The 22,696-nt window shown below is 62.1% G+C and overlaps 1 protein-coding gene across 3 annotated transcripts; it reads right to left on the bottom strand.

The window, feature by feature from the left end:
- Positions 1-2,469: 2,469 nt before the first annotated feature.
- NR5A1 (nuclear receptor subfamily 5 group A member 1) lies at positions 2,470-22,261 on the bottom strand. Of its 3 annotated transcripts, none has more exons than XM_039730605.1 (7): positions 22,043-22,261; positions 19,939-20,054; positions 19,370-19,511; positions 15,139-15,779; positions 8,028-8,147; positions 7,382-7,529; positions 2,470-4,357 (listed from the first exon to the last, which is right to left on the bottom strand). In XM_039730605.1, exons 2-7 carry the CDS (start codon positions 20,038-20,040, stop codon positions 4,110-4,112), a joined length of 1,401 nt encoding a protein of 466 aa, XP_039586539.1. In that variant the 5' UTR covers positions 20,041-20,054; positions 22,043-22,261; the 3' UTR covers positions 2,470-4,109. The 3 variants fall into 3 exon arrangements, with proteins under 3 accessions (XP_039586539.1, XP_039586538.1, XP_039586537.1); XM_039730604.1 differs by having other exon boundaries at positions 19,939-20,057; XM_039730603.1 differs by having other exon boundaries at positions 19,939-20,197.
- Between the last annotated feature and the right edge of the window lie 435 nt (positions 22,262-22,696).

Below are 22,696 nucleotides of genomic sequence, written 5' to 3' on the forward strand. Positions count from 1 at the left end.
TCTGGGTGGGTCCAGCACCTCTCTGCTCCAGGGCCTCAGCCACACTCCTGTGAGAGCTCTGGGGGCTGCACCAGCTCCAAGTGCAAGGGACAGGCAGTGGGTTCGTGGGGCCACACTCCTGTGAGAGCTCCGGGGCTGCACCAGCTCCAAGTGCAAGGGACAGGCAGTGGGTCCGTGGGGAGGTGGGACGTGGGATGGGTGAGGACAAGGGTGGATAAAATCCAGGTGAATGCCAGGCCAGCACCAGAGAAATGGGGAGTTTTGCAGCGTGGCTGTGGCAAGAGCCAGGCAGGGCCTCCCCCCACAGGGGCTCAGTCCACGGAGCAGTTCTGCAGTAATGAGCTCCAGGCAGCTGTAGGGAGCTGCTCTGTGCAGCCAGCCCTGCCTGGCTTCATTACACACTTTTTGTGAGCAGGGCATGGCTGGGGCGTTCACATATTTGCACAAACAATAAGTCCCATCTTCCTTGTCTTGACAAACAAGGGCTCCAAGAGGCCTCCACATCCTCCATCTCCTCAAGTGATGGCTGCTTTGTTTCCCCACGATAATTTCATTATTCTGTTTGAATACATTTATATGTTGCTAAGCCACACATAGCAACATGGATCTTGTGTGCACAGCCCAGCCCTCTGCTGATCGATACCGAGTAATCCTGAACTCTCACCAGACTGTGTTCCCTGAGCTTGGTTTGAAATGATGGGGAATTTGTGAGTCTTTGGGATTCAAAGCCAGAAAAGCACCTGAGTGTCCTGGGGAGCAATGCAGACCTCGTCCATGCCAGCCCTGGTGGGGTCAGCACTGGTGCCACGGCCCCTCCTGAGGGGTCCCTCGTGTCCCCTGGGCAGGAGATGCAGCCCACGGTGCTCCCTGCGTGGCAGAGCTGGAGTTTCCTCAAATCCCACTGAGAGCTCGTTGTTCTGTGCTCCCAGCACTGGGTGCTGTGCTGACAGGGGAGAAGAGCTTTCCCGACAGCCATGGCCCTCTGCAGGGGGATGCTTTGGCTCCCTGCCACAAGGATCTTCTTTCAGAGGCCCCCAAAGGGACAGGGGGTCTCTGGGGTGGCACCACTGGCAGGCAGGGCTGGCTGTGCCAGCTGCACCCACAGCTCTGTCCTAGGCAGGTTTGGGCTGTGGGGTCCCACCAGCACTCCCCCTGCCCTGGGAGGGACCCCTGCCCTCCCCTGCTGCCAGCAGAGCTGAGACCATCTCTCTTTTTGTTTAGGTTTCTGAGAAGTTTCTGGGTGACGAGCCTGCAGTGCAGAGGGTCCTCCAGCAGGAAGGATGGCAGGCTGGAGGAGCTGGCTTCCCTTGGAGAGCTTCCAGCCCGGGCAGAGCTCTCACCCTGCACTCCCTCCCAGCCCGGGCAGAGCTCTCACCCTGCACTCCCTCCCAGCCCGGGCAGAGCTGTCACCCTGCACTCCCTCCCAGCCCGGGCAGAGCTGTCACCCTGCACTCCTTCCCAGCCCCACTGCCACCAAACCAAGGCAGGGGCATGGGGGTCTCATGGGGCTCTGCCTGCTGCTGACGACTGGCCTGCTCCTCCCCAGGCTGGGTACCTGTGTTCTGGGGTCCCCACGGCTGCCAGGGCAGCCAGGACTGTCCCTGTCCCTGTCCCTGTCCCTGTCCCTGTCCCTGTCCCTGTCCCTGTCCCTGCTGGCAGCACTGGCAGTGCAGGGCTGTGGCTCTCGCTGCTGCTGCTGCCTGGGGGAGCTGGAGCAGCGGGATGGGGACAAGCCCAGCTTTGTCCCCGTGGGGTGGCAGCCGTGCCCAGGTGCTGCCCACGCTGCCCTGGCACTGGGGATGGGAGCGCCCTGAGCTGGGGCAGGGCTGGGACGGGCTGTGGATGAAGCACATGCACTAGGGAAGCCAGCAGCTGGCTTCAAGCCTTTTCTAAACCAGCTGACATCAATAGCATCTTCTGCTGTTTAGGACAAAAATCCTCTCCCTGCTCCTGCTTGGGTTCCTGCCCGGCTGGCCTGGCCCCTCGCCAGCTGGGAGCTGCTTCCCTTCCCTCTTCTCCCCTTACCTCTGTAGTGTTTAGAGCACAGAAAATGTGGTGGGTTTTGCTGATTACGACAACAGTAAATGCTGATTTTAAAGACAACCTCCTCTCCTTGTTGCACTGTCCAAGGGAAGGGGATCACGTCCAGCTCTGTGGCTGAGCCCAGAGATGGGGGTTTGGCCATGTGCAAGGACCAGGGCGCTGCCCACTGATTGCCCATAAATGTTGCTGTTCCTGCACTCACTTGCAAAACACTTGAAGAGTCACTGTGGCAATTCCCAGCAGCACTTTGAACCAGTCTGGGGTCCCCAATGCCCAGAAGCAAAGGCAGCAGCAGCCCCACGCTGTCCCAGTCCCACAGCGTGAGGTGACACCCCAGGAGTGCACCCACAAACACCCAGCCCTCCCCATGCCCAGCACCAACCACAAGGGTTAGAAAGACAGCCAGAAAAGACAAAGTTTGCCATTTTAAATGAACTGCAAAATTTATTACAGTGGTTTGCTCCTGACAGGGAAGTTGGTAACCTTCTGCCTGGGAAGGAAGGGGGAGGAGTGGGGAAGGGCAGGGATGAGAGGGAGGAAAGGGTGTAAGAGACAGAGAGAGACACTTAAGGACACTTTTCATTTTCTGAAAATAAAACGTCTTTTACCTCCCAAAACATTTTCTCCAGTTAAGTTCACAAAAAGAAGAAGGTGAAACCAAACCACAGACTTCAGGAGGAGAATGCACAAACGTGTTAAAGCAGAGACAAACATGCTCTTTCTTCTGTGTCTAACAAGCTCCACGAACGGCGCAGCTCTGGCCTCTGTGGCTCCTCAAGGCACTGGCTCTGCAGGGCTGCACCGGCCCCTGGGCTCCAGGACAGCCCTGGGGACAGCCCTGGGGACAGCCCTGGGGACAGCCCTGAGCAGCCCCAGCCATGCTGCAGCACCCCCAGGGCTGGGGGGCTGTGGGGCAGGGGCTGTGCAGCCCCAGGGGTGGGGCAGAGGGGAGAGCATGGCTGAGACCGAGAGAAAGCAACAGTGAGAGTCCAGCACGGCCCAGTTTGGGGGCTTGAGACCCCCAGTGCCCCCAGTCCTGTCTGCGAGCCCCAATCCCACCATGGGAGAGGAAGAGAGAGCTCTTTGCCTGTGGCTTTGGCACAGCGTTTGCTGTCCCCTGGGCACATGGCAGAGCAAGGGAGGGGCCAGGAGGCCCAGCATGAAGCGCAGGTCAATCCTTACTCCTCCTTACCCACTCACTCAGCAGATGAATGCAGGGGCGCACTGCAGAGCTCCCCAGGTTTCCCCAAGATCCTGAGCACATGCTGGAGCTTGCACCTCCCTCGTGCCTGGCTGCTCTGCCACCATGCCTGTGGGCAGGACTGAGCTCTGGGCACTGTGCTCTGGGCTCTGGGCACTGTGGCTGCCACAGAGCTGCTGCCTCCAGCACCAGCAGGCACAGGAAAATGCACCTCAGCTGAGGATTCAGCCCTGCCCAGCCCTGCCTGCCCTGTCTTGGCCAGGGCAGCTTCAGGACAGAGCTGGCAGCAATTGGGACCTGGCATCTGCCCCTTGGGGTCCTGGCACTGCTGCATGGGGCCGACACCTCCAGCCCAGCCCCTGCTTTCTGTGTGGATTTCCTGCAGGAATCCACCACCTCTGTGTGGTCCCTGGTGCCTGGAGACACCTCAGCTGCCACAGAAGCACAGCCTGGAGGGGTTTCACCTCCCCTCTCCCCTGCCCTGTGCACGAGGGGCCCTGAGACATGGGCAGGGTCGGGGAGGGATGGCAGCAGCCAAGGAACAGCTGGTGGGGGCAGCAGGAGAGGAGCAGAAATAGGAGAAGAACCAGGACAGGCTTTCCCCTTCCTTGGTGCCGCTGAGCCGGGCTGGCAAGTGACAGGTTTGGGCACCAGGTGTGCAGGGCAGCTGGAGGCCAGCACTGCCAGCAGGGCAGTGCCAAGCCACAGCCCCGCAGCCTCCACTGTCCTTGCCGTGTAGGGAACCTGCTGGGGCGTTTCCAATAGCAGAGGTTAAACAGCATCACTGAGGAAGGCAGGGTGGAGGGCACTGCCAGCCCGGGCACCGGCCCTGCCCTGCTGGAGGCACTGCTCCTGCTGGTGCTGCTCAAGTCCGCTTGGCGTGCAGCATCTCGATGAGCAGGTTGTTGCAGGGCACCTCCCCGCTGAGGTGCTTGTGGTACAGGTACTCCTCAGCCTGCAGGCTCAGCGCCCGCACCTCGGCCAGCCAGAGCAGCAGCTGGCGGAACTTGTCCGTGGAGTGGGGGTAGTGGCACACCGTGTACTCCAGCAGCGCCGCGTTGGCCTTCTCCTGAGCGTCCTTGGCCAGAGGGTGGTTCTCCAGGTACTTCACGTCTGCAGGGGGGAGGATGGGCGTGAAATGGGGCCAGACTCACGGCTCTGCCCCCTCTGTGGCACACTGTGCTGGGTGAGCCAGGAGGGACCCACTGGGACTGCTGGGTCAGGGTCCCTTATGCGTGAAAACTCAGTGCAGGAGGGGTCCCACACCCCGTCCCTACCCAGCCACGGGCTCTCCATCCCTGCCCTACTGCCCAGGTCTGCCCTGATGCTGAGGACAGGTTCCAAACCCTGCCCTCCCTGCCCAGGAAGCTGCCAAGCCAGAAGGTGTTGCCAGCTGTGCCAACACGCTGGGAGTCGCTGCTGTCAGCCCTCTTTAATTCCTGAAGGTCGAGGAGGCGGCTGAATTAATTCCCTGATAAACCTGGTCTTTCCAATGTGGCAACCAGGCTCACCAGCCTGGAAACCCTAATCCTCCACGCCTCGCCAGGGCCACAGCAGCTTCCCATAATCCTGCTGCCAGCTCGGGTGCCAGCAGGGCAGTGAGAGCTCAGCAGGCAGCACGCCGAGGTGCAGGCAGGGGCATCGTCCCTGCACGCAGATTTTGGTGGCTTTGGGAACCAGTGCTGGGCACTGCCCCACCACCACCTGCAGCTGCACCCAGCCAAGGTCCCACACACCTGCCCAGCAGGGACCTCATGGACCCTGGCACGGTCCATGCAGGGCAGGTGGATTTGGTGGATTCACTGTGCAGGACGAGGTGCTCGGGAGCACTGCCTCGGTCACAGCCCCTCTGGCTGTGCTGCACACAGACCCCCATGTGCCAAATTCCCAGTCAGCGGCTGCAAACGGGGAAATCTGGGCTCAGGGTCTGGCCAAGCAGCTGGGAATTTGGGGCTCCTTGAAGGGTCGTGGCACCAGGGCTGCTGCAGCCCAGGCGGGGGCAGAGCAGGGGCAGAGGGGAGGCCGGGGGGCTGCAGGGAGGGGAGGCACAGCACAGCCGGGGCTGCGAGCCCCCGGGAGCCCAGCCTCGGGCCGTGCCCATGGCCACGGGCACTGCGGGGGCAGCCACAAAGGGCACGGGTTGTGCCAAGATGCAGGGGATCAGATCACCCTTCCCTTTTCACTCTGACAGCGCATTTGCTCCTATTGTCTCCTGCTACCCGGGTTGTTGTTATGAAATCTCTTTATCTGCATAAGGTTATTGTGCATGTCATTAAAAAAAAGAAGTTATATTGATAAATGTCAAATCTATCCCCTGAGTTGGCTCAACAATAGCTAGTTCTACTCGATGAACTCACCTGGTTCTCTGAAAGACCCTATTCACTGTTTAATTGAATATTTGAATAATCTTTTCATTCCTGCAAGGAATAAAGAATGTTGTCCAAATAACATTGACTCACTTCATTTAGAGACACTGCAGCAGTTGCAAAGACTGTCCTGTGACAAAGCCTCCCATCACACATACAGATATGCCTGGGATTATTTCTATGCCCTCAAGTGTTCTTCCTATTCACAGCTCCTTTTGTTTGGGAGAAGCTGCTGATAAATTGCAAACGCTTAAGGGAATGTGGGCTATAAAAGCCTCTCTTCCTCCCCTCCCCAAGAGTAGCTGCTTCATGAATGTAAGTCATGAAATCGAATGATAGGTCAATCCATTAAGGCTCTATTAAGCCCTTCTGTAGAACAAAGCTAACCTGTGCCGTCCTCATAAATATTGCTATTTTGAGAAGCCCTAATTTTAATTAAATCTCTTTACCTGCTCAGGAGAGAAATCTATTTAGAACTCAAATGGCAGCTCTTGTGAACAGGGCTTGGCTTTGACTGTGCTGTGGCAGAGTGGTAAATGTGGAAATTCTCTTGTTAAAGGCAATTACATCCTGCACATAATACACAATCCCGTCCTCTACAGCTGAGCCTACGAGGGGCAAATTACTCCAAGTGAGCTCTGCAATATGGAGAGAAAAAGTTGCATTTGGGGCAAAACGATGTGTGGGAAAACACAGCTATTGGATTCCACGCGCTCCCTGGAAGCCGCTGCTCTGGGGAAGCCATCGGGGGGACACCGCTCTGCTGGCTGTGCCGTGCCGTGCCGTGCCGTGCCAGCACACAGGGGACCGGGCAGCAGCGGGCGCTGGGCCCGCGGGGCAGCAGCCGGGGAAGGTCCCGGCTCGGGGTGCGGCCCCCCCGGCTCGCTCATTTCCCAGCCCGGGCACTGTTTGTGCCGCGCTTATCGCTGCTTCAGCCGCGAGTTATCGCCTCGCGTCTCTGCCTTTCTAAACAGCCCCGGAGCAAGGGAAAGCTGAGGGAGGAGATGTGCAGGTGCAGACGGGACAGCAGCGCGGCTCCCACCGCTGGTCCCTGCACGGGACCCCGCGGGGGAAGAAGGGCAAGCACAGAGCCAAGGGACCGGGACAGGGATGGGGATGGGGATGGGGATGGGGATGGGGATGGGGACAGGGACAGGGATGGGGATAGGGACAGGGATGGGGACAGGGATGGGGATGGACACAGGTCTGCCACGGACGGGCTCTTCATGCCATCCCCAGCGCTCGGCTGAGGGGGGATCCCGGGCAGGAGCGGGCTGTGCCGCCCCAGGCGCGTTTCGGGCTCTGGCAGCAGCGCCCGCGGCTCCGGGGTTATTTTGTCTGGGCGAGGTGGGAGGCGTGAGCTGAGCCCGACGGCCGGCTCGGGCCGGGCTCAGCTAATCGGGGGCGCGGAGCCGAGCCCGGCGGCCCCGGGCAGTCTGACGCAAACCCGCAGATAGGGCCGGCCCGCCGTGTCAACACGCGTGTTTTCCCGAGCCCTATCAGCGCTTGTGTCCCTGCCCGCTGCCATGGGCCAGGCACCAAACAGTCCCTGCAGCTGGAGCCGAGCCCGGCCGCAGGGGACACTTCTGAGTCCCGGGACAAGAAGGGGACAGGCAGGTGCTGTCGCTCGTGGCTCCTCGCCCAAAGCCCCGTTGTCGCACAGCCGGACTGGGCTGGGTGTGCCCCCAGCCGCGCCCCCGCCCCGCAGGCACAGCACGGCCGTGCCCCCGCAGCCGCTGCCCTCGCCCCAGAGCCCCCCGGCTGCACTCACCGAGGCTGAAGAGGATGAGGAACTTGAGGCAGACGAACTCGTGCCGGTCCACCTGGAGCGAGTGCAAGTGCAGGACGAGCTCCTGCGCCCGCAGCACCAGCGTGTGGAGGATGGAGCCGGCCTGGGCTGCGATGGCAGACAGGTCCACCTGCCAGCACAGCGTGCCATCAGCTTTGGCACCCCAGCACAGCCTGCTGCAGGGCTCCTCGCCTGGGCCGGGAGCTGGGTCCAGCCCCGAGCCCTGGCTGAGGAGTAGGGGTGTCAAAAAAGGCTGATGGGTGAAATGGGAGCACCATCTAAAACGGGGGCTGGAACTGTAGGCACCACATCTCCAAAAGCCACCTCCTCCCATCCCACTGCTGACAGCACAGGTGGGGCTGCTGGTCTTCCTTAAGAAACATTATTGTCCAGATCCAGGAGCTGTGTGGCAGGATGGGACAGGATGGGACTGGATGGGACAGGGTGGGATAGCATGGGACTTTTTGCACAAGCAGACCCAGAGTGTCACAACACCACCTGCCCGCCCTATGCCGAGTTGGCCACACTGGCACAAAAGAAAGAAAGAAGTCACCCCCTTCCCCCATGCAGCCCCTGCCCGTCCCCACTGCCCCTCCACAGCACCACAGGGCCAGGGGCTGTTTCTCACCTCCTGGCCAGTGACCAGCAGCACGCTGTGCTCCTTGCCGTGCTGCAGCTGCCGGTAGATGTGGTCAAACACCAGCAGCTCACTCCAGCAGTTCTGCAGCAGCTTCATCTGGTCACCCACCTGAAAGAGAGCAGGAACACAGGGCTGACACCCACCGTGGTGCAGTGCACAGCACCCACCCTGTGCTGGCAGGCATCCCATGGGAGGGGGCATCCCTGGGGGTGGGCATGGAGAGCTGGAGCTGCAGCCCAGAAAGGGGGACCCCGGGCAGGTGGCTTTGCAGAGCTGGCTTCAAAGCAGCTCAGCATGTTTCAGTGGCACTTGCTGGCTCTTATCAGCACGGGTCTTCCCCCAGCAGGCACAACCTCCTCAAATCACAGAGAAATTTTAACAAAATGCCTGCGGGAGGGACACGCGGTGGCTGCACAAAGGGCCTGTGTGTCCAGACAGCCCCTCTGGATACTTTAAAACGAAAGAAGACAGTGCCCATCCCACTCCCTGGCCAGGAGGGCAGGCTGGGGGGCAGCAGGGCGTGGGGGAGCTGCCAGGCGTGGGACATCACTGTGCCCTGCAGCTGCCAGCCCAGCCCTGCCCACGCACCAACGCACGCACTGGTGACCACGTGCACATGTGCCGCTGTGTGTGCGCCCAGAGGAGCACCTGGGACTGTCCCTGAGAGGGGCTGGAGCCAGGACACCGCCTGGAAGGGTCCCCAAAGTCTCGCAGGGCCCTGGGACTGCAGGAGCAGCAGTGATGGCGGGGTGAGCTGCCAGAGCCAGCAGCTGCATTTGGAAGAACTAAAACCCCCGGAGCTATGGCAGGATGCAGGGCATGCTGCCTTCCCCACTGGCCTGCCAAGAAACACCACAGGTCACCAGCTTCATCCCCTCAGCACTGCCCTCCACTGAGCCCCAGCTCCTTCCCACAAAGAGCTGAGCTCCTGCCCTGCCTGGAGTCCCTCGGCTGCGGGGCCAGAGGAGGGAAAGGGTTGGGGTGACGGGACTGCCGCCACCACCGCCCCAGGAGCAGATCCAGTGCCAGCAGCCGAGCTCTGCAGGCCATTGTGCTCCCCGTTAATAGAGGGAAGACAGATGCAGCATCACAGGGCTGGATAATGCCCTCGTTCTGCTGAAGAGGCTGCAATAAACCCGTGCTGGGAGATTGCAAAAGGAATAGAAGCCAGATGAGAAAGAGCTTTATGGTCTCAGAGCCGGCGCTCCCCGCGAGCCGCCGGGTTTGTCTCTCGAGGGTGGTGGGAGGCCAGAGCTGGGCGTGGGGCAGGGCAGGGAACGAGGTGGGGTGGGAAGGCAGTGATGGTGGCTGGGCTGTGGCACTGCTCCTGCCCGCCTGTGGGGCTGTGGCACTGTGACTGGGCTGTGGCACTGTGACTGGGGTGTGGCACTGTGACTGGGCTGTGGGCACTGTGACTGGGCTGTGGGCACTGCGACTGGGCTGTGGCACTGTGACTGGGCTTTGGCACCCCTCCTGCCCACCTGCAGGACCACCCCTCATCCCCAGCCAGTGCAGCAGCTGCCGTTCATGGCCCAGTACTTCAGGGCATGAGGCTCCTGGTCAGCTGCTGGACCAAACCCTGGGGAAGAGCTCATTGTGCACTGAAGAAAAATGGAGATTTTTGCAGCCCTGGTGCCCCCTGCCAGGAGGTGAATGGCTGGCTGTGGCGTGGCCAGCCCAGGCAGGGACATGGGGCCAGCCCAGGCAGGGACATGGGGCCAGCCTGAGCAGGGAGCTGGGGCCAGCCTGAGCAGGGAGCTGGGATAGCCTGAGCAGGGAGCTGGGACAGCCCGAGCAGGGACATGGGGCCAGCCCGAGCAGGGACATGGGGCCAGCCCGAGCAGGGAGCTGGGGCCAGCCTGAGCAGGGACATGGGGCCAGCCCAGCTGCCGACCCCGGCCGGTGCCGAGCGCCTCCGCTCTGGCTCAGTCAGGGCGTTGTTTTGGAAGTTCTTTCCTGTGCCTCATTCCTGAGCGGGATGAGCTCCAGAAGAGACAGACAGAAGGTTTTGCCTTGAAAACCATTTAAAAAAAATTAGCTTTTCCAAAGGAAGCGCCTCAACAATTTTGAAATCTTATTTTCTTCCTTTAAAAATTGCTAATCAGCTCCTCCCACACACTGAGGGGTGTTGTGTCCCTCCCTGCAGCCCCTCAGCAGCACATTTCACCCTCCGTGCCTGCTGCAGGGCTGTTCCTTTGCCAGCACACTCCGAGGGCCGCGGTGCTTCCTGGGAACGTCGCAGTGCACCAGAGCCACATGGCCATGCCATGGGGGAATGTGCTGGGGACACAGTGGGGTGGTCTGGGGGCTCCATGGGCCAGTCAGAGCTGGCTGGGGTCCATGGAGTTGTCCCCAGCACCAAGCAGGGTGTCCCATGGCCGGGCTGGGTGGCAGGGGCAGCCCCCAGGGCCCTGCTCTGGCACTGAGCTCAGGGGGCTGCAGGGGGCTCGGGCTGGGGGTCCTGGGTGCACCCCGCCCTGGCAGGGCCTGGAGGAGCAGGGGGCTGCTAATGGAGGGCACTCAGAGGCAATCAATCCTTCCAGCCAGGCAGCAGCACACACGCTCGCCGTTAAAAGTTAAGCAAAGGATCTTCCTCTTTTAATGTCAAGGCTTTTCCTCTGAGTGCTTTATCAAAGGCCTGATGCAAGCTGTCTTTGAGAGGCAATCCTTATCTTTTTTTTGAAGCGAGCATTTAACCCATTGACAAAACACGTGGTGAAACCCTCCCCACCCTGGAAGAGCAATCCCTGCTGGGCTGCAACCCACAGAAAATGCAGTTCTCTGTGGGAAAGGGGAGGCAGGGCATGCAGAGGCAGGGATGGCGCTGCCCAGGAGCGGGAATGCAGGACCTGCATGTAATTTTAAATCTTCTGCAACCTTCCCCGTGGGTTCACAGGGTGAGGGAACCCCTGCAAGTGTTGGGGCTCCCCACCATGCCCAGGCCATGCAGGGATGGCTTGGCTCACTGCTCCCTGCACGGCTGGTCCAGGGCAGCCCCAGCCTGGGTACCACTGCTTTGGGAAGGACAGTGACCCACCAGGAGCCCTTCTTTGGCAGGAAGCCCTGAGCTGGTGCCAGGACATCCATGCCCAGCCACAGGCCCAAGCAGCAGTAGGATTCCCCCAGCCTGTCCCCACCACACAGGTGCCCTCCGAGCCTCCTCCCAGATCTCAGGTGCAGGATTTGCCCCACAGCCCTCTGGCAGGTGTGTGGCACATGCCAGCACCCCGAGCAGCCCCAGCAGTCCCTGAGGGCAAGCAGGACCCATCACCTTGGCTACTGAGAAGTGTGAAAGTGGATTGGTGTCCACCAGCCACCCGCAATGGAACACCCACACACGCCCGAGGTGTTAATGGTCGGTGCAGTCCCCACCACCATGGTGTGCATCTTAGAGCAAACACCCATCACACCAGCGTGGCTGGGCCAGGATCCCCTCTCCCTGCTGGCTCCCAGGCTGCTGCAGCCCTGGCTGTGTGGCACCGTGGCTCTGCAGGCTGCCAGGGGTGCCACAGGCAGGGCAGTGTCACATTTCCCCCAGTGCATGGGATGCTAAACATTGCTGCAGCATCCACCACCAGAAGGAGATTTTAAATCTGCCAAAAGAGCTCTGGCCATTGGCCAGGAGATGGGGTCAAGATGACCCACATGTTAAAGGCAGAGGAGCAATTGACTGCAAATAGGCTTTGTCGTGGCTCTGGGATCTCTAAGCACAGCTGAGGGAGAGCAGCCCCTCAGACAGACCCAGTGACCACGGGGACCCCTGGGTCTGTGGGAACAGTGCTGCCCTCAGCGTGCCCCCCATCCCTGGAGCTTGCCTGTGGGTGCAGGGTGGTTTGCCCCAGGCCCTGGGCACAGAAGGGCTGAGGAAGGGGTCGGCACCATCCCACCACCCTGCGGCTGCACCGTGCAGGGTGCAGGGACCCACTGCACACCCAGCCCAGCCTGGCCTTCGGGCTGAAACCGTGGCCATTTGTTTAACATTCCTGGCTGCTCATCCCAATCTAAAGGTCACTGCAACCCCGTGTTCACGATATTGATATGTAGGTATGGCAGTGACACCTATATAAACCAGGCTGTGCAAGACACGTGTGCATAAACCTCACCAAAAGCAGACACAATGTGAGCGTGCAGAAGCGCCCGCGTGCGTGCACACCCCTCTGTCTGTCTCTCCATATACATATAAAAAAATTACATCTGAAAGGACAAAGTTGCCTGAGACTCACAACCCAACAAAATATATTTCACCCCCGGCCTATATTTTTCTTCCTGAAAAGATGCTGCAAATCTTCCCTCAGTCCTGACACATCTCATCTCGACTCAGTTAAAGTTCGTATTTATGGGCGTCAGCGCTGACCTCTCCCACCTCCGCCCGCCGGCCCCGCGCCGCGGCTGCCTGGCCGGCCCTCGATAAACAAGCGGGCCCCCAAATCCCCCTCTGCCGAGCAGCGTTATTAGTCTTGCCTCCGAAGGCCAGCGCAGTCCGTAATTCTCCCCCTGGTGACACGAGATGAGCGCCGCGACATCAGTCTCCCGGCGGATTGGCATGGGGACCCTCGTTTGTCAGTGGCAGACTGACAGAATTACTGGCCCTTAAATGAAACGATATATCTGGGAAGTTAAATCTGTTTTCAATCTGACTGCCCCGCGCCTGCGGGCGGACGTGGCGTGTGAGCCGATGTCAAGAGGCCATTAGCCCGTGGCCCCCCTCCTTCCCTGGGAGCAGCGCTGGAGCCAGGGGGGCTCTCCCCGGTGTCGCCCAGCCCAGCCACCCCGCCAGCAGTGTGGAGACAGCAAAGCACCCGTTCTGGCCCTTGGCAGATTGCTAGGGGGGAATGGGCATGGGAATGGGCATGGGAATGGGAACGGGAGTGGGAATGGGAACAAGACTGGCCAGCTCCAGGGGGAACTGCTCACGCTCTCCCTGGGCAGGCACCAAAGGCTGGTCCTAAGCAGACGTGAGCCAGCAGTTCCCCATACTCCTGAAGATTTGCTCCTTCCTCTCCAGGCTCCCCGTGAGGCCCCAGGGAGAAGCCAGGGCTCTGCTAACAGCCCTGCGGAAGGAGCATGGCAGTGCTGGACAAGGCAGGGCAATCTGTGATGGGGCAATTGCCACACCTCCCCTTCTCACCTGCCTGCTCCTCCTCCCATGTGCCAGCCTGGCACGATGCCCTGGAGTGTGTCCCAGCACGGTGCCTTTCCAGCCTGGATCCCTGCACTGGCCTCAGCCCTCCCTGCCGGGCTGGGGACCCTCACCTTCACACAGCCCTTCCCAGGGGAGGGAGAGGGCTGCTGGCAGCCCTGCCCTGAGGAGCCCCGGGCCCCCGGTGCCATCGATCCTGGAGACTGCGGCGTTGCTCGGCGCTGCCTTTAGGGCAGAGCCATAAACCCTCACTAGCAGGAGTTCATTTACCGCCCCAGCGGCCGTTCCCGTTTATGTGCCCGGCAGCAGCAGGAATGGGGATTCCAGTTCTCAGACCCACTCCTGCTTCCCACGGCTGCTCTCCCATGCCTGAGGAAAAGCCTCTGGCCTGGGCAGGGAGGGTGGGAGTGTGGGGTGGGCAGGGCAGCCCCAGACGGGGGCACCGAGGACAGCAGGCACCTCTGCCCTGTGCGGGGGCTCGGAGCTGCCCGGGGCTCTGTGCCCAGGAGGGAGACAAGGATGGCCATGCCTCGTTCTCCCTCTCCCACTGGAGCCAGGGCAGGCTGTGGGTCCTGCAGCCCCCAGCCCTGGGAGATGCTGGGAATGCACCCCACAATCACCACGTGGACAAGGGAAAAACCTGAGACCCCAGGCTGGCAGCGAGGGGTGTGGGCACCCGCTGAGCAGCAAACTCCTGCTCTGAGCACAGCATGGCACGTGCCCTGCTCCCAGCAGGACGCTGGTAGCTGTGCCCAGGTGAGGCCTGTGGCACTGCCATCCCCCCCAGAGTCCCATGGCAGGAGGAGCACACGCCAGCACCGATTCACACAGGAACAGCCTATTTTGGTGGCACAATCACGCTGACAATGGAGCTACAAGGCTACACAGCTATACAGCTGGGAACTGAATTTACACTGTTTACAATATCTCCTGCAAAACAACAACCACCCTGTTCCCAAAATCCAGGCAGGACACTGATATGATTGAAACAAGCCCAACCCACCCCCACAATGCCATTTCCTGACACTGTTCTGAACGATGGGGGCTATTTTGAGCCACAAGTCTCGGCCACACTCAGCCCCATGGCACCCATGGCACAGGGAAGAGCCTGGTCCTGTCCTACAGCACAGTCCCACTGGAAGAAGGTGGTTTTGGCCAGAGCCAGGCAGCACAATCTCATGCTGGAAACACGAGAAAGCACCTGAGTCTCATCACAGCTGCCCCAGGATGTTGCTCTCTGGGTTTTGGCCATGTTGCAAAATTTTCTCTCCTATTTTTGCACCAGTTTGGGTCAGCCCAGAACACAAACAGAAAATTTCTGAAAACTTGGCAAGGTGTGCAGGATGGCAGAATCTGCTCCAGCCCTGCTCACCCTCCCCTGGCCGCAGTAAATGTTCAGGGCCATTTGCTGGAGGGGATGTCTTGGCAGGATGGAGGTCAGCTCCGTGTCCCCCAGGCGGGCACACCGTGGGCTGCTGGCAGCAGACAGGGCTCTGGAGCAGGCTCGGGCTGCCCCTGCTGCCTGGTGCTAATAGGACCCACCTGACCACATCGATTTTCCTCCTAAAGGCAGGGGAGAGAATTGTCTCAACTATAATTCCTCAACGTTACATTTTTCAATTATGTCTCGAGCTTGACACCACAGTCACTCTGCTGGCAATTGCCTCAACACCTGCCCCCGCCGTGATGAATCTGAAACCATTAGCCCCACACGGCACTGGGGATGCTCCGGCAGCGCAGCCGGGCCTGGCCCCTCCAGCCCTGCAGGAGCTGGGAGCAGGACTGGCACGTGACAGCAGGTCTGCAGTGCCGGCCCCAGCCTTGTGCCCACGGTGTTTCCCCATCCTCACAACATTTCACCCTCGACCCTGCCCACAGCCACGTCCCATCCTCACACCACAGCAGCACCATCCCCCATCGTCCCCCCAGAGCAGCGCCCTTCCCTCTGACAGGTCCTACCTCCAGCTCCTTGAAGAAGATGCAGCTCCGTGCCCACTCCACGATGGAGAAGAGGGTCTGGTCGGCCATCTTGCACATGAGGCCGAAGGTGCTGAGCTTCTCGTGCCGGCCTTTGCCCTGCTCCTGCTGCAGGCAGGACAGTATCCGCGCCTTCACCTGGGCCTCGTCGGGCTCCAGCTGCAGCAGCTTCAGGATGACCTCGGGGATGTCGGGGGGCGAGCTGCTGGGGTAGGTCTCTGGGTACACGTACGCAGGCACGGCCTCGTGGGCGTTTGAGTAGTGGTCGGGGTACTCGGACTTGATGGTGCGGCTGGGGAAGGAGGGGTAGTGGTAGCCGGGCAGCGGCGCGTGGCCGGGCACGGCCATGCCCAGCGAGGGCGTCCCGTAGGGGCTGCGCTCGTAATCCACGGGCGTCAGGGCGGCCGGGTTGGGCGGCAGCGTCTTGGACATGGCGTGGATGCTGTGGATGGTGGAGGACAGGCTGTAGTCGCTCTGCACCGGCGACATGATCTGAGGCACGGTCTCCAGCTTGAAGCCGTTGGCTCGGATCAGAGCTTTCTTCTGCTGCTTTAAGGCACGGTCCCGCTTGTACATGGGTCCAAACTTGTTCCTCCCTCCTCGCATCCGGTCTGCACGGACAGCTGGGGACAGACAGAGGGCAGAGACTGCACTGAACCCACATGGAGAGAGACCAGGGCTTCCACAGAGAACATGCTGGGGGACATGACTTAGTGGCAAAAAGGGTTTGGGGGGCACTGGGGAAACCTTCCCAGAAAGATTGTGCCACTCCCAGCCCAGCCAATGTCACCCTCAGAGCCCCTAGGGACTGCAGGGAAGGAAGAGGCATTTGGCTTTCACTACAAAACAAGCTGGGGGAAAAAAATCTTTAGTTCCCTGTGGGTTGAGGGGACAGCCCTTGAAGCCTGAGCAGAGGAGGGGATTTCACACTCACTTTAGTTTTAACAAGCTGTGTCACTGGACCAACCCTGGGATTTCTTTGTCCCTGCAGAGCCCCCTCAGGACCCTGGTTCCCTCCATCCAGGCTGGATGTGCTACTCCTCAGCAGATCTCTGCCCCTTTGTTGGGCAGCACGGCTGGCAGGATGAACTTCACCCCACTGGCCCCAGGCAGGAGGCTGCCAGCCCTGGGGTACCAGCCCAGAGGGTTCCAGCCCTGGGAGCACCAGCCCTGGGAGCACCAGCCCAGAGGTACCAGCCCTGGCGAGGGCTCTGCCGGAGCATCCCTCTGGCAGAGTCCCTGTGACGGCTGCGGCAAAGCAGATGTTCCCACCAAACCAACAACCCCGGGGATCTGCCGACATGCAAGGGGGCCGGCTCTTCTCCGGGAAGGAGCCTGTCCTGCTGCAGTGCCTCGCCCTGCTCGGGGGCTGCTGCCCGGGCATCCTCTCGGAACAGCCTCAGATCGCTGCAGGCAGGAGCGGGGCTGGAGGAGCGCGCCGGCGAGAGCAGCCCGCAGAGAGCATCAAAGGCAAAACCCCTCCGCTGTCTCGTGTTCCAGCGGGTCTTGCTTTGCCTCTCAGCTGTTACCTCTGCCTTTCTTTCGCCTACTTATCCTGGGGCTCACAGCCAGCCCCCCCGGAGAGCTGGAGCACCTCCCCAGCGCTCCCAAGGCAGGCTGCAAAGGCGGGAGGGTGGCCGGGAGCAGCAGCATTTCCAGGACGAGCAGGAATGCGCTCCCAGGAGAGCCGCCCTGGCTTCCTCCCTCATTCTTTATTCATGAAAACAGCATCTCGCAGGGAGCGGGCTGCCAGCGGCAGCCTCTGAAGAGAGGGGTGCTGTGTCCCCGCTGCCCAGAGCCGGCCCACGGCCCTCAGGCAGCAGAGCTGTCCCGGGGCAGCTCCCGACTCGGCCCCGAGGGAGGCGGCCACACAGGCGTGTGCACACCGCAGCCGGGGTCCCGCGCGGGCAGACAGGCTGGCAGTCCGAGCTGGCACACGCAGGTCTGGCAGCCCTGGCCACAAACCCCAGAGCACACCAAAAACCAAACCTCACACCCTCTGGAAGTTATCGCAGCTCGAGGTCGGGCACAGCGACGCCCAGGGATCACATCCCAAAGCAAACCCCTGTGACCCTGGGCAAGGGTGCACGGGCAGAGACCCCCCTAGGGCTGCCTGCACTCCCACACAGCGAGAGGGGCTCGCAGTCTGCTCTCACAAGCCCTCCAGAGGCAACTGCACACACCTCCTCCCCTCTCCCAGCTAGGACACAAAGGGAGAAAATGCCTTTAATTCCCTCCTTCTCTGCTTTTCCTGCCATTTGTGCTACACTTGGGATCGGGAACAACTTGCCATTTGCTGTGTCCCAGCTGACAGCCGGGAGGAAGATGATGCATCCTGACCTCCAGGAGAAGGGGGCTCAAGTGGAGCCACCCACGAAGCGCCTGCACCCCCAGCAACAACCCCAAAACCATCTGCAGATGAGCCCCGAGCCACACACCCACGCAGTGGCAGGAGGGGTCTCCAGCACCCTGCAGTCCCCCTTCCCACCTGCACTGCCTTGCCTGCTCCCATCCCAGTGCAGAGCCCTGGCTGGGCAGGCTGCTGGCCAGGCTCTGCCTCCCCTTGGCCACCTTTCTCTGCCTGGGCAGGGACGTGGAAGGTGCCACGGGCAGTGCCCCCAGGGCTGTGGGCAGCCTTCGGCCAGGGCTGTGCTTCTCCTCCCGGGAAACTCCTCTGCCACCTCCCTTCAGGCACCTTGAGGAGTGCCTGTGTCAACACTGTGTTCCCAAAATCAATCACCTCGGGGTTGCTCTGGTGCGGACCTGTAGACTCACCTCCAAAGCATCACCTCAGATGCCTTGCCCAAAAATGCTCGAAGCTGAAAAAGGTGGTCTTTTTTTTGCTACAAAAGAGAGGGTTCCATGGGAACATCGCCCTCGGCTGGGTGTTTGCCTCGTCTGCCCAGCTCTGCTGAGGAGCAAACAGCAAGAAAACGCACGCGAAAAGGCTGTTGGGACAGCTCTGGCACTAAAGCACCTCCACACGTACACGACAAAAACTGCTGGAAAGGGACAAATTGAGACCATGCCTTTTTCCCCCGGGCACCCCAAGCATTGTCCCTGCCTGTCGTAGGGTCTCCAGCCCCTGCCCAGCGCCCAAACCCGATTGCGACATCGGTCAAAACGGCCAGAGCATGACCGAGCGATTCAGGGCACCAGTAACTCCAGCCCAGGGAGGAGAGTGGAACTGGGACCTGTTTTGGAAGGCAGCCCATGGCGGGAGTGTGCAGGGGCTGAATTTGCAGCTCGATGTTGTGTCTTGCTCCTGCGCTTGTGCTCGCAGGCTCGCAGGCTCGCTGCGGGCGAGCGGTAGCCCTGCAGGACACGGAGCACTTTCCGATCAGCCGCGCCGCGTCCCGAGCAGCCAGCCCGGCCCGAGGGGCTCAGCCCGGCCCGAGGGGCTCAGCCCGACCCCAGGGGCTCGGCCCGGCCCGGCCCGAGGGGCTCAGCCCGGCCCCAGGGGCTCAGCCCGGCCCGGCCCGAGGGGCTCAGCCCACTCCCACCGCTGCAAAACGCAAACGATTTCAAGGGCGAAGTGGGGAGGGGGCGGCTGACTCGGGGCTGGGGGGCTCCTCCTGCCTCTGCTTTTGCTCTGCCAACGACCTGTCCCCTCAAATCCATTTCGTTGCCGACGCTGAACATTGCAGCGCCTGCAGCACGGGCTGTCGGGGCCCGACTCTGATGTCGGGATCCTCCGCGCCGACATCAGAGAGAGGCGGCGGCTGCGGGGCTGGAATCGTCCCCCCGGGGGTCAGAAATCCGTTATACGAAATGTCACCCAGAGGAAAAATATAATTCGCCGTGGGTCTGCTGCAGTTTTATTGCGATCCCCATAATTTTTAACGTTTTTCCTTAAGTCTCGGCTTCTGGAATTATGTGCTTAAGGAAAACAGTAATTTATTTGCTATTTCCCAACCTTCCTGCCAGCAAAAAAAAAATCCTGGAAAGTTGAAGCCGTAGCAGCAGGAACCCCGGGGAAACAAACAAAATGAAACAAGGGCAAGAAGGAGACAACGCGAAAAAACGATTTTTTTCTTAACTTGGGAGGGAAAAACGGGATCGAAGCGGCGGCGGGAGTGACCGGCCCAGGGAGGTGGCGGCGGCGGGGACAGCGCGACCGGTCCCGGCACACGCACAGTCCCCGCACAGTCCCGACCCAGCCCCGGCCCCCGCCGCCCCCCGCCCCGCCGGGCCGTGCCCGGGCCGTGCCTACCTTCCAGGCGCATCCCCACGGTCAGGCACTTCTGGAAGCGGCAGTAGGGGCAGCGCTTGCGCTGGGTCTTGTCGATCTTGCAGCTCTGGCTCTCGGTGCAGGTGTAGTGCTTGTTGTTCTGCACCGTGCGCTTGAAGAAGCCCTGCGGCGGCGGGCGGCGGCGATGCGGTGGGCACCGGCACCGGCATCCCGGCGGCAGCCCCCCGTCCCCGCCGCCCGTCCCGGGCAGCGGCTCCCGCCGCGCTCGGCGCTCCCGTCGCGGCCGCGCTCCCCTCCCGCCACCGGCCGCCAATGCGCCGCTAACGAAAGCGGGCGAGAGGAGCCCCGCGGGCGGCCCCGCTGCCCCGGCCCCCGCAGAGCCCCCTCCCCGCTCTCCGCACAGCCCCGGACCCCTCTTCCCCGTGCAGCGCTCCCCTCACAGCCCCGGCCCCGTTTCCCGGTCCCGTTTCCCGGCCCCGCACGGCCCCGGCTGCGTTTCCCCAGCCCCGCACGGCCCCGGCTGCGTTTCCCCAGCCCCGCACGGCCCCGGCTCCGCAGCCCCGACCCCGCACAGCCCCGGCCGCTCCTACCTTGCAGCTCTCGCAGGTGAGCAGCCCGTAGTGGTACCCGGAGACCTTGTCCCCGCAGACCGGACACAGCTCGTCCAGGTCCTCATCATAGGAATAGTCCATCCCCTCCAGCGGCCCTGCTGCGGGGCGAGCCGCGCTCAGCGGGACGGGATGGGGAAGGGCACGGACGGCGGCCCCGGCCCCGGCGCTGGGTGCGGACCGGGAGTGGGCGCGGTGGAGACCGAGCGGCAGGTGCGGGAGCCGGAGCTCTTTATAGCGCCTGGAAGAGCATCTCCATGTTGGTGCGGGCTCACGGCCAGCCCCCCGGGGCTGGGGAACCTCCTCTGGGAGAGCGGGCGGCTCGCGGCGGCAGGGACGGGGCGGGGGCGGAGGGACCCGCGGGCCCGGGGAGCGGGGACACCGCGGCCGGGCTGGGCAGCGGCTCGGCCAGGCCTCGGCAGCAGCAGGGATCCCCCCAGGGACTCCCCCAGGGACAGGCAAGGGGCACCGCTCTGCGGGAAGGGGGGCCAGACCCTCCTAGCTCACCCACACCATCTGCGGGGAACAAGTCCCTCAGCCTCTCTGGAGGGTCCAGCCTGAGAGAGGCAGGACCTGCTGAGAGCCAGGAGCCTCAGGGCTGGAGCAAAATTCACCATGCCTGGGCAAGAGCCTGCTCTGCTCGGTGCACAGCCCTGGACCACCAGCTTTGTGAGAAAAAATCACCCCCCAGCCCCTGCCAGCCCAGGGAGAGCTGCGTGGGGAACACTGGGGCAGCTCCTGAAATTTCCTCTGGGGCCAGCACTGAGGAGATGAGTTTGGACCTAGCGCTGGCCACCCCACAGGAGCACCCAGTGGTGTCCTGGTCTGCCTGTCAGAAGCAGGTATTGAATCCATGCTTCACAATTAGGATTTTTGATGAAATGTTCCATGACGGCAGCAGACCAGCACAGGAGCACCCTGGCTCCCAGCATGTCCTGTTTATCAGGATGCCCCCGGGCCACACACCTCGCCTGGGACTTGGTCATGGGGAGCTCCAGGCTCCAGCTCTGAGCCAGGCACTGGAGCTGAGCCTGTCCTGCAGGGCTGAGCCACCGAGTCAGGGACCCTTTGTGGCTGGTGCAGAGTGTGTCCCAGCATGTCCCAGCAGCTCTGGGTGCCTGGAGCCCCGGCACAGCTGAGGACTGGGCTGCTGGCTGTGCCCCACAAAGGAAAGGCATTGCTGATGATCCCACACGGCTGATCCTGCCAGGCTCACCCTGCATGGTTTGTCTTGGAGGGCTCATCCCACAGATCCCACCCCACCCAGCTCACCCCACAGCCCACGGGTGCAGCGGGTAGGAAGCAGTGCTGGCAGGGAGAGCGGCAAGCAGGAAACGGGCTCAGCGGAGCATCACTCCAGAGCCACCAGGAATGGAGCCCGGGCTAAGAATAGCAGCAGAGCGGTCTGCAGTGCGGGCCAGCCGCTGCTCGGCCGGGAAGGAGCGCTCCCACCACCCCAGAGCCCCTCGGCCAGGGCCCCCACAGCCCCCAGGAGCTCCCAGGGGAGTGCCAGGCAGCCACGGAGCAGGACCTGCCATCCTGGAAAAGGAGCCCGGGAGGGGCTTTGCGTTGGGAGAGCTGAGCAAACACCGTGAGGAATAAAAGCAGCTCGGAGCTGAAGGCTGTGATCCCTGCCAGCGTGGGATGGGGACAGGACACGGGCTCGGCCAGCCCCACGAGTCAAGGGGTCCCGGATGCCTCCCATGCCCGCTCCAGGGTGTGGAGGCTGCCTGGGCAACTCCCATGGGCAACTCCCAACCCTTGGGTGACCAGGGACCCCCAGGCACGGCCAGCTGGGCTCCCAGAGCCCCTCAGCAGCCCGATCTGTCCTTTCTGAGCAGCAGTTTGGCCGCGGGGCCAAGGCCATGGTGAGGCCTCGCTCTGCTGCCCGTGCAGAGCCGCCATCCCCACGCCCGCCGAGGGGATGGGACGGGAAGCGGAGGCCCACACACGACTCCTGCTTCCTCGTCGAGCCCTGCCGCGTCCCCAGCTCCGGCCTCGGCTGCCACCGGGCCGGGGAATGGCGGCGGTGGCCGGGAGGTGGCCGGGATGGGGGTCGGGGTTCCCCCCACGGACACGTACTCACCGCGAGGCGGCTGCACGGCTGCTGCGCCTGGGGCCGGCGGCTGGGAGAGCCTCGCTGGGCCAGCGGCCAGGAGCTGCCACCCCAGGAGCCTCCGTGGGCTGTGGGTGCCGCTCCCTGTCCTCGCTGGGCTGGGGGATTTATGGGGACCTGCGTCTCCTGGGAAGGTGTTGGGGCTCTGGCTGCGCACACGCCGCCCCGGGCAGGACACCGGCCAATCTCCTCCCCACGGGGGCCAGGCTCAGCCAGGATGGACCCACTTCGGTGCCTTATTGGCTTCTGGAGCCACGTGACCATGCTGAAAAACATCATAATTAAGCTACAAAACGCTGCCCATAAACTAGCATTAGAAAGTGACAGCGAAGATAAGTGGAACCCCTGCAGCAGATAAGGTGCCCTGGGAGGGAGACCCCGCAGGGAGGTGGGGGGCACCCGAGTGCCCCAGCACCCACGGCCACCCTGATTTATGGCCCAGGGCAGGAGGGAGGCGGCGAGGGCACGGGGCAGGACACCTCTGGGAGGAACACGAGCTCAGCTCACCCACCCAGCACCGGGGTGCAGCCACGGCCTCCTCGGCCCTCAGAGGTCTCCTCTGCAGGGGAGGACGGGAGGAGGCTCCTCCACACCCAGGGCCCCACTCCCCGGTCCCTGGGGCTC

The sequence above is a fragment of the Passer montanus genome, unplaced genomic scaffold (assembly GCF_014805655.1).
Source record: "Passer montanus isolate IOZ18808 unplaced genomic scaffold, ASM1480565v1 scaffold73, whole genome shotgun sequence".
NCBI classification, from domain to species: domain Eukaryota; kingdom Metazoa; phylum Chordata; class Aves; order Passeriformes; family Passeridae; genus Passer; species Passer montanus.

Bases quoted from the DNA above. Each gene is read 5' to 3' on its own strand.
- NR5A1 (XM_039730605.1), bottom strand. From the start codon at position 20,040: ATGGACTATTCCTATGATGAGGACCTGGACGAGCTGTGTCCGGTCTGC. The intron at 15,780-19,369 runs GTAGGCACGGCC...GTCTGTCCCCAG, and splicing joins CGTGGGGATGCGCCTGGAAG to CTGTCCGTGCAGACCGGATG. The intron at 7,530-8,027 runs GTGAGAAACAGC...CTGTGCTGGCAG, and splicing joins TGCTGGTCACTGGCCAGGAG to GTGGACCTGTCTGCCATCGC.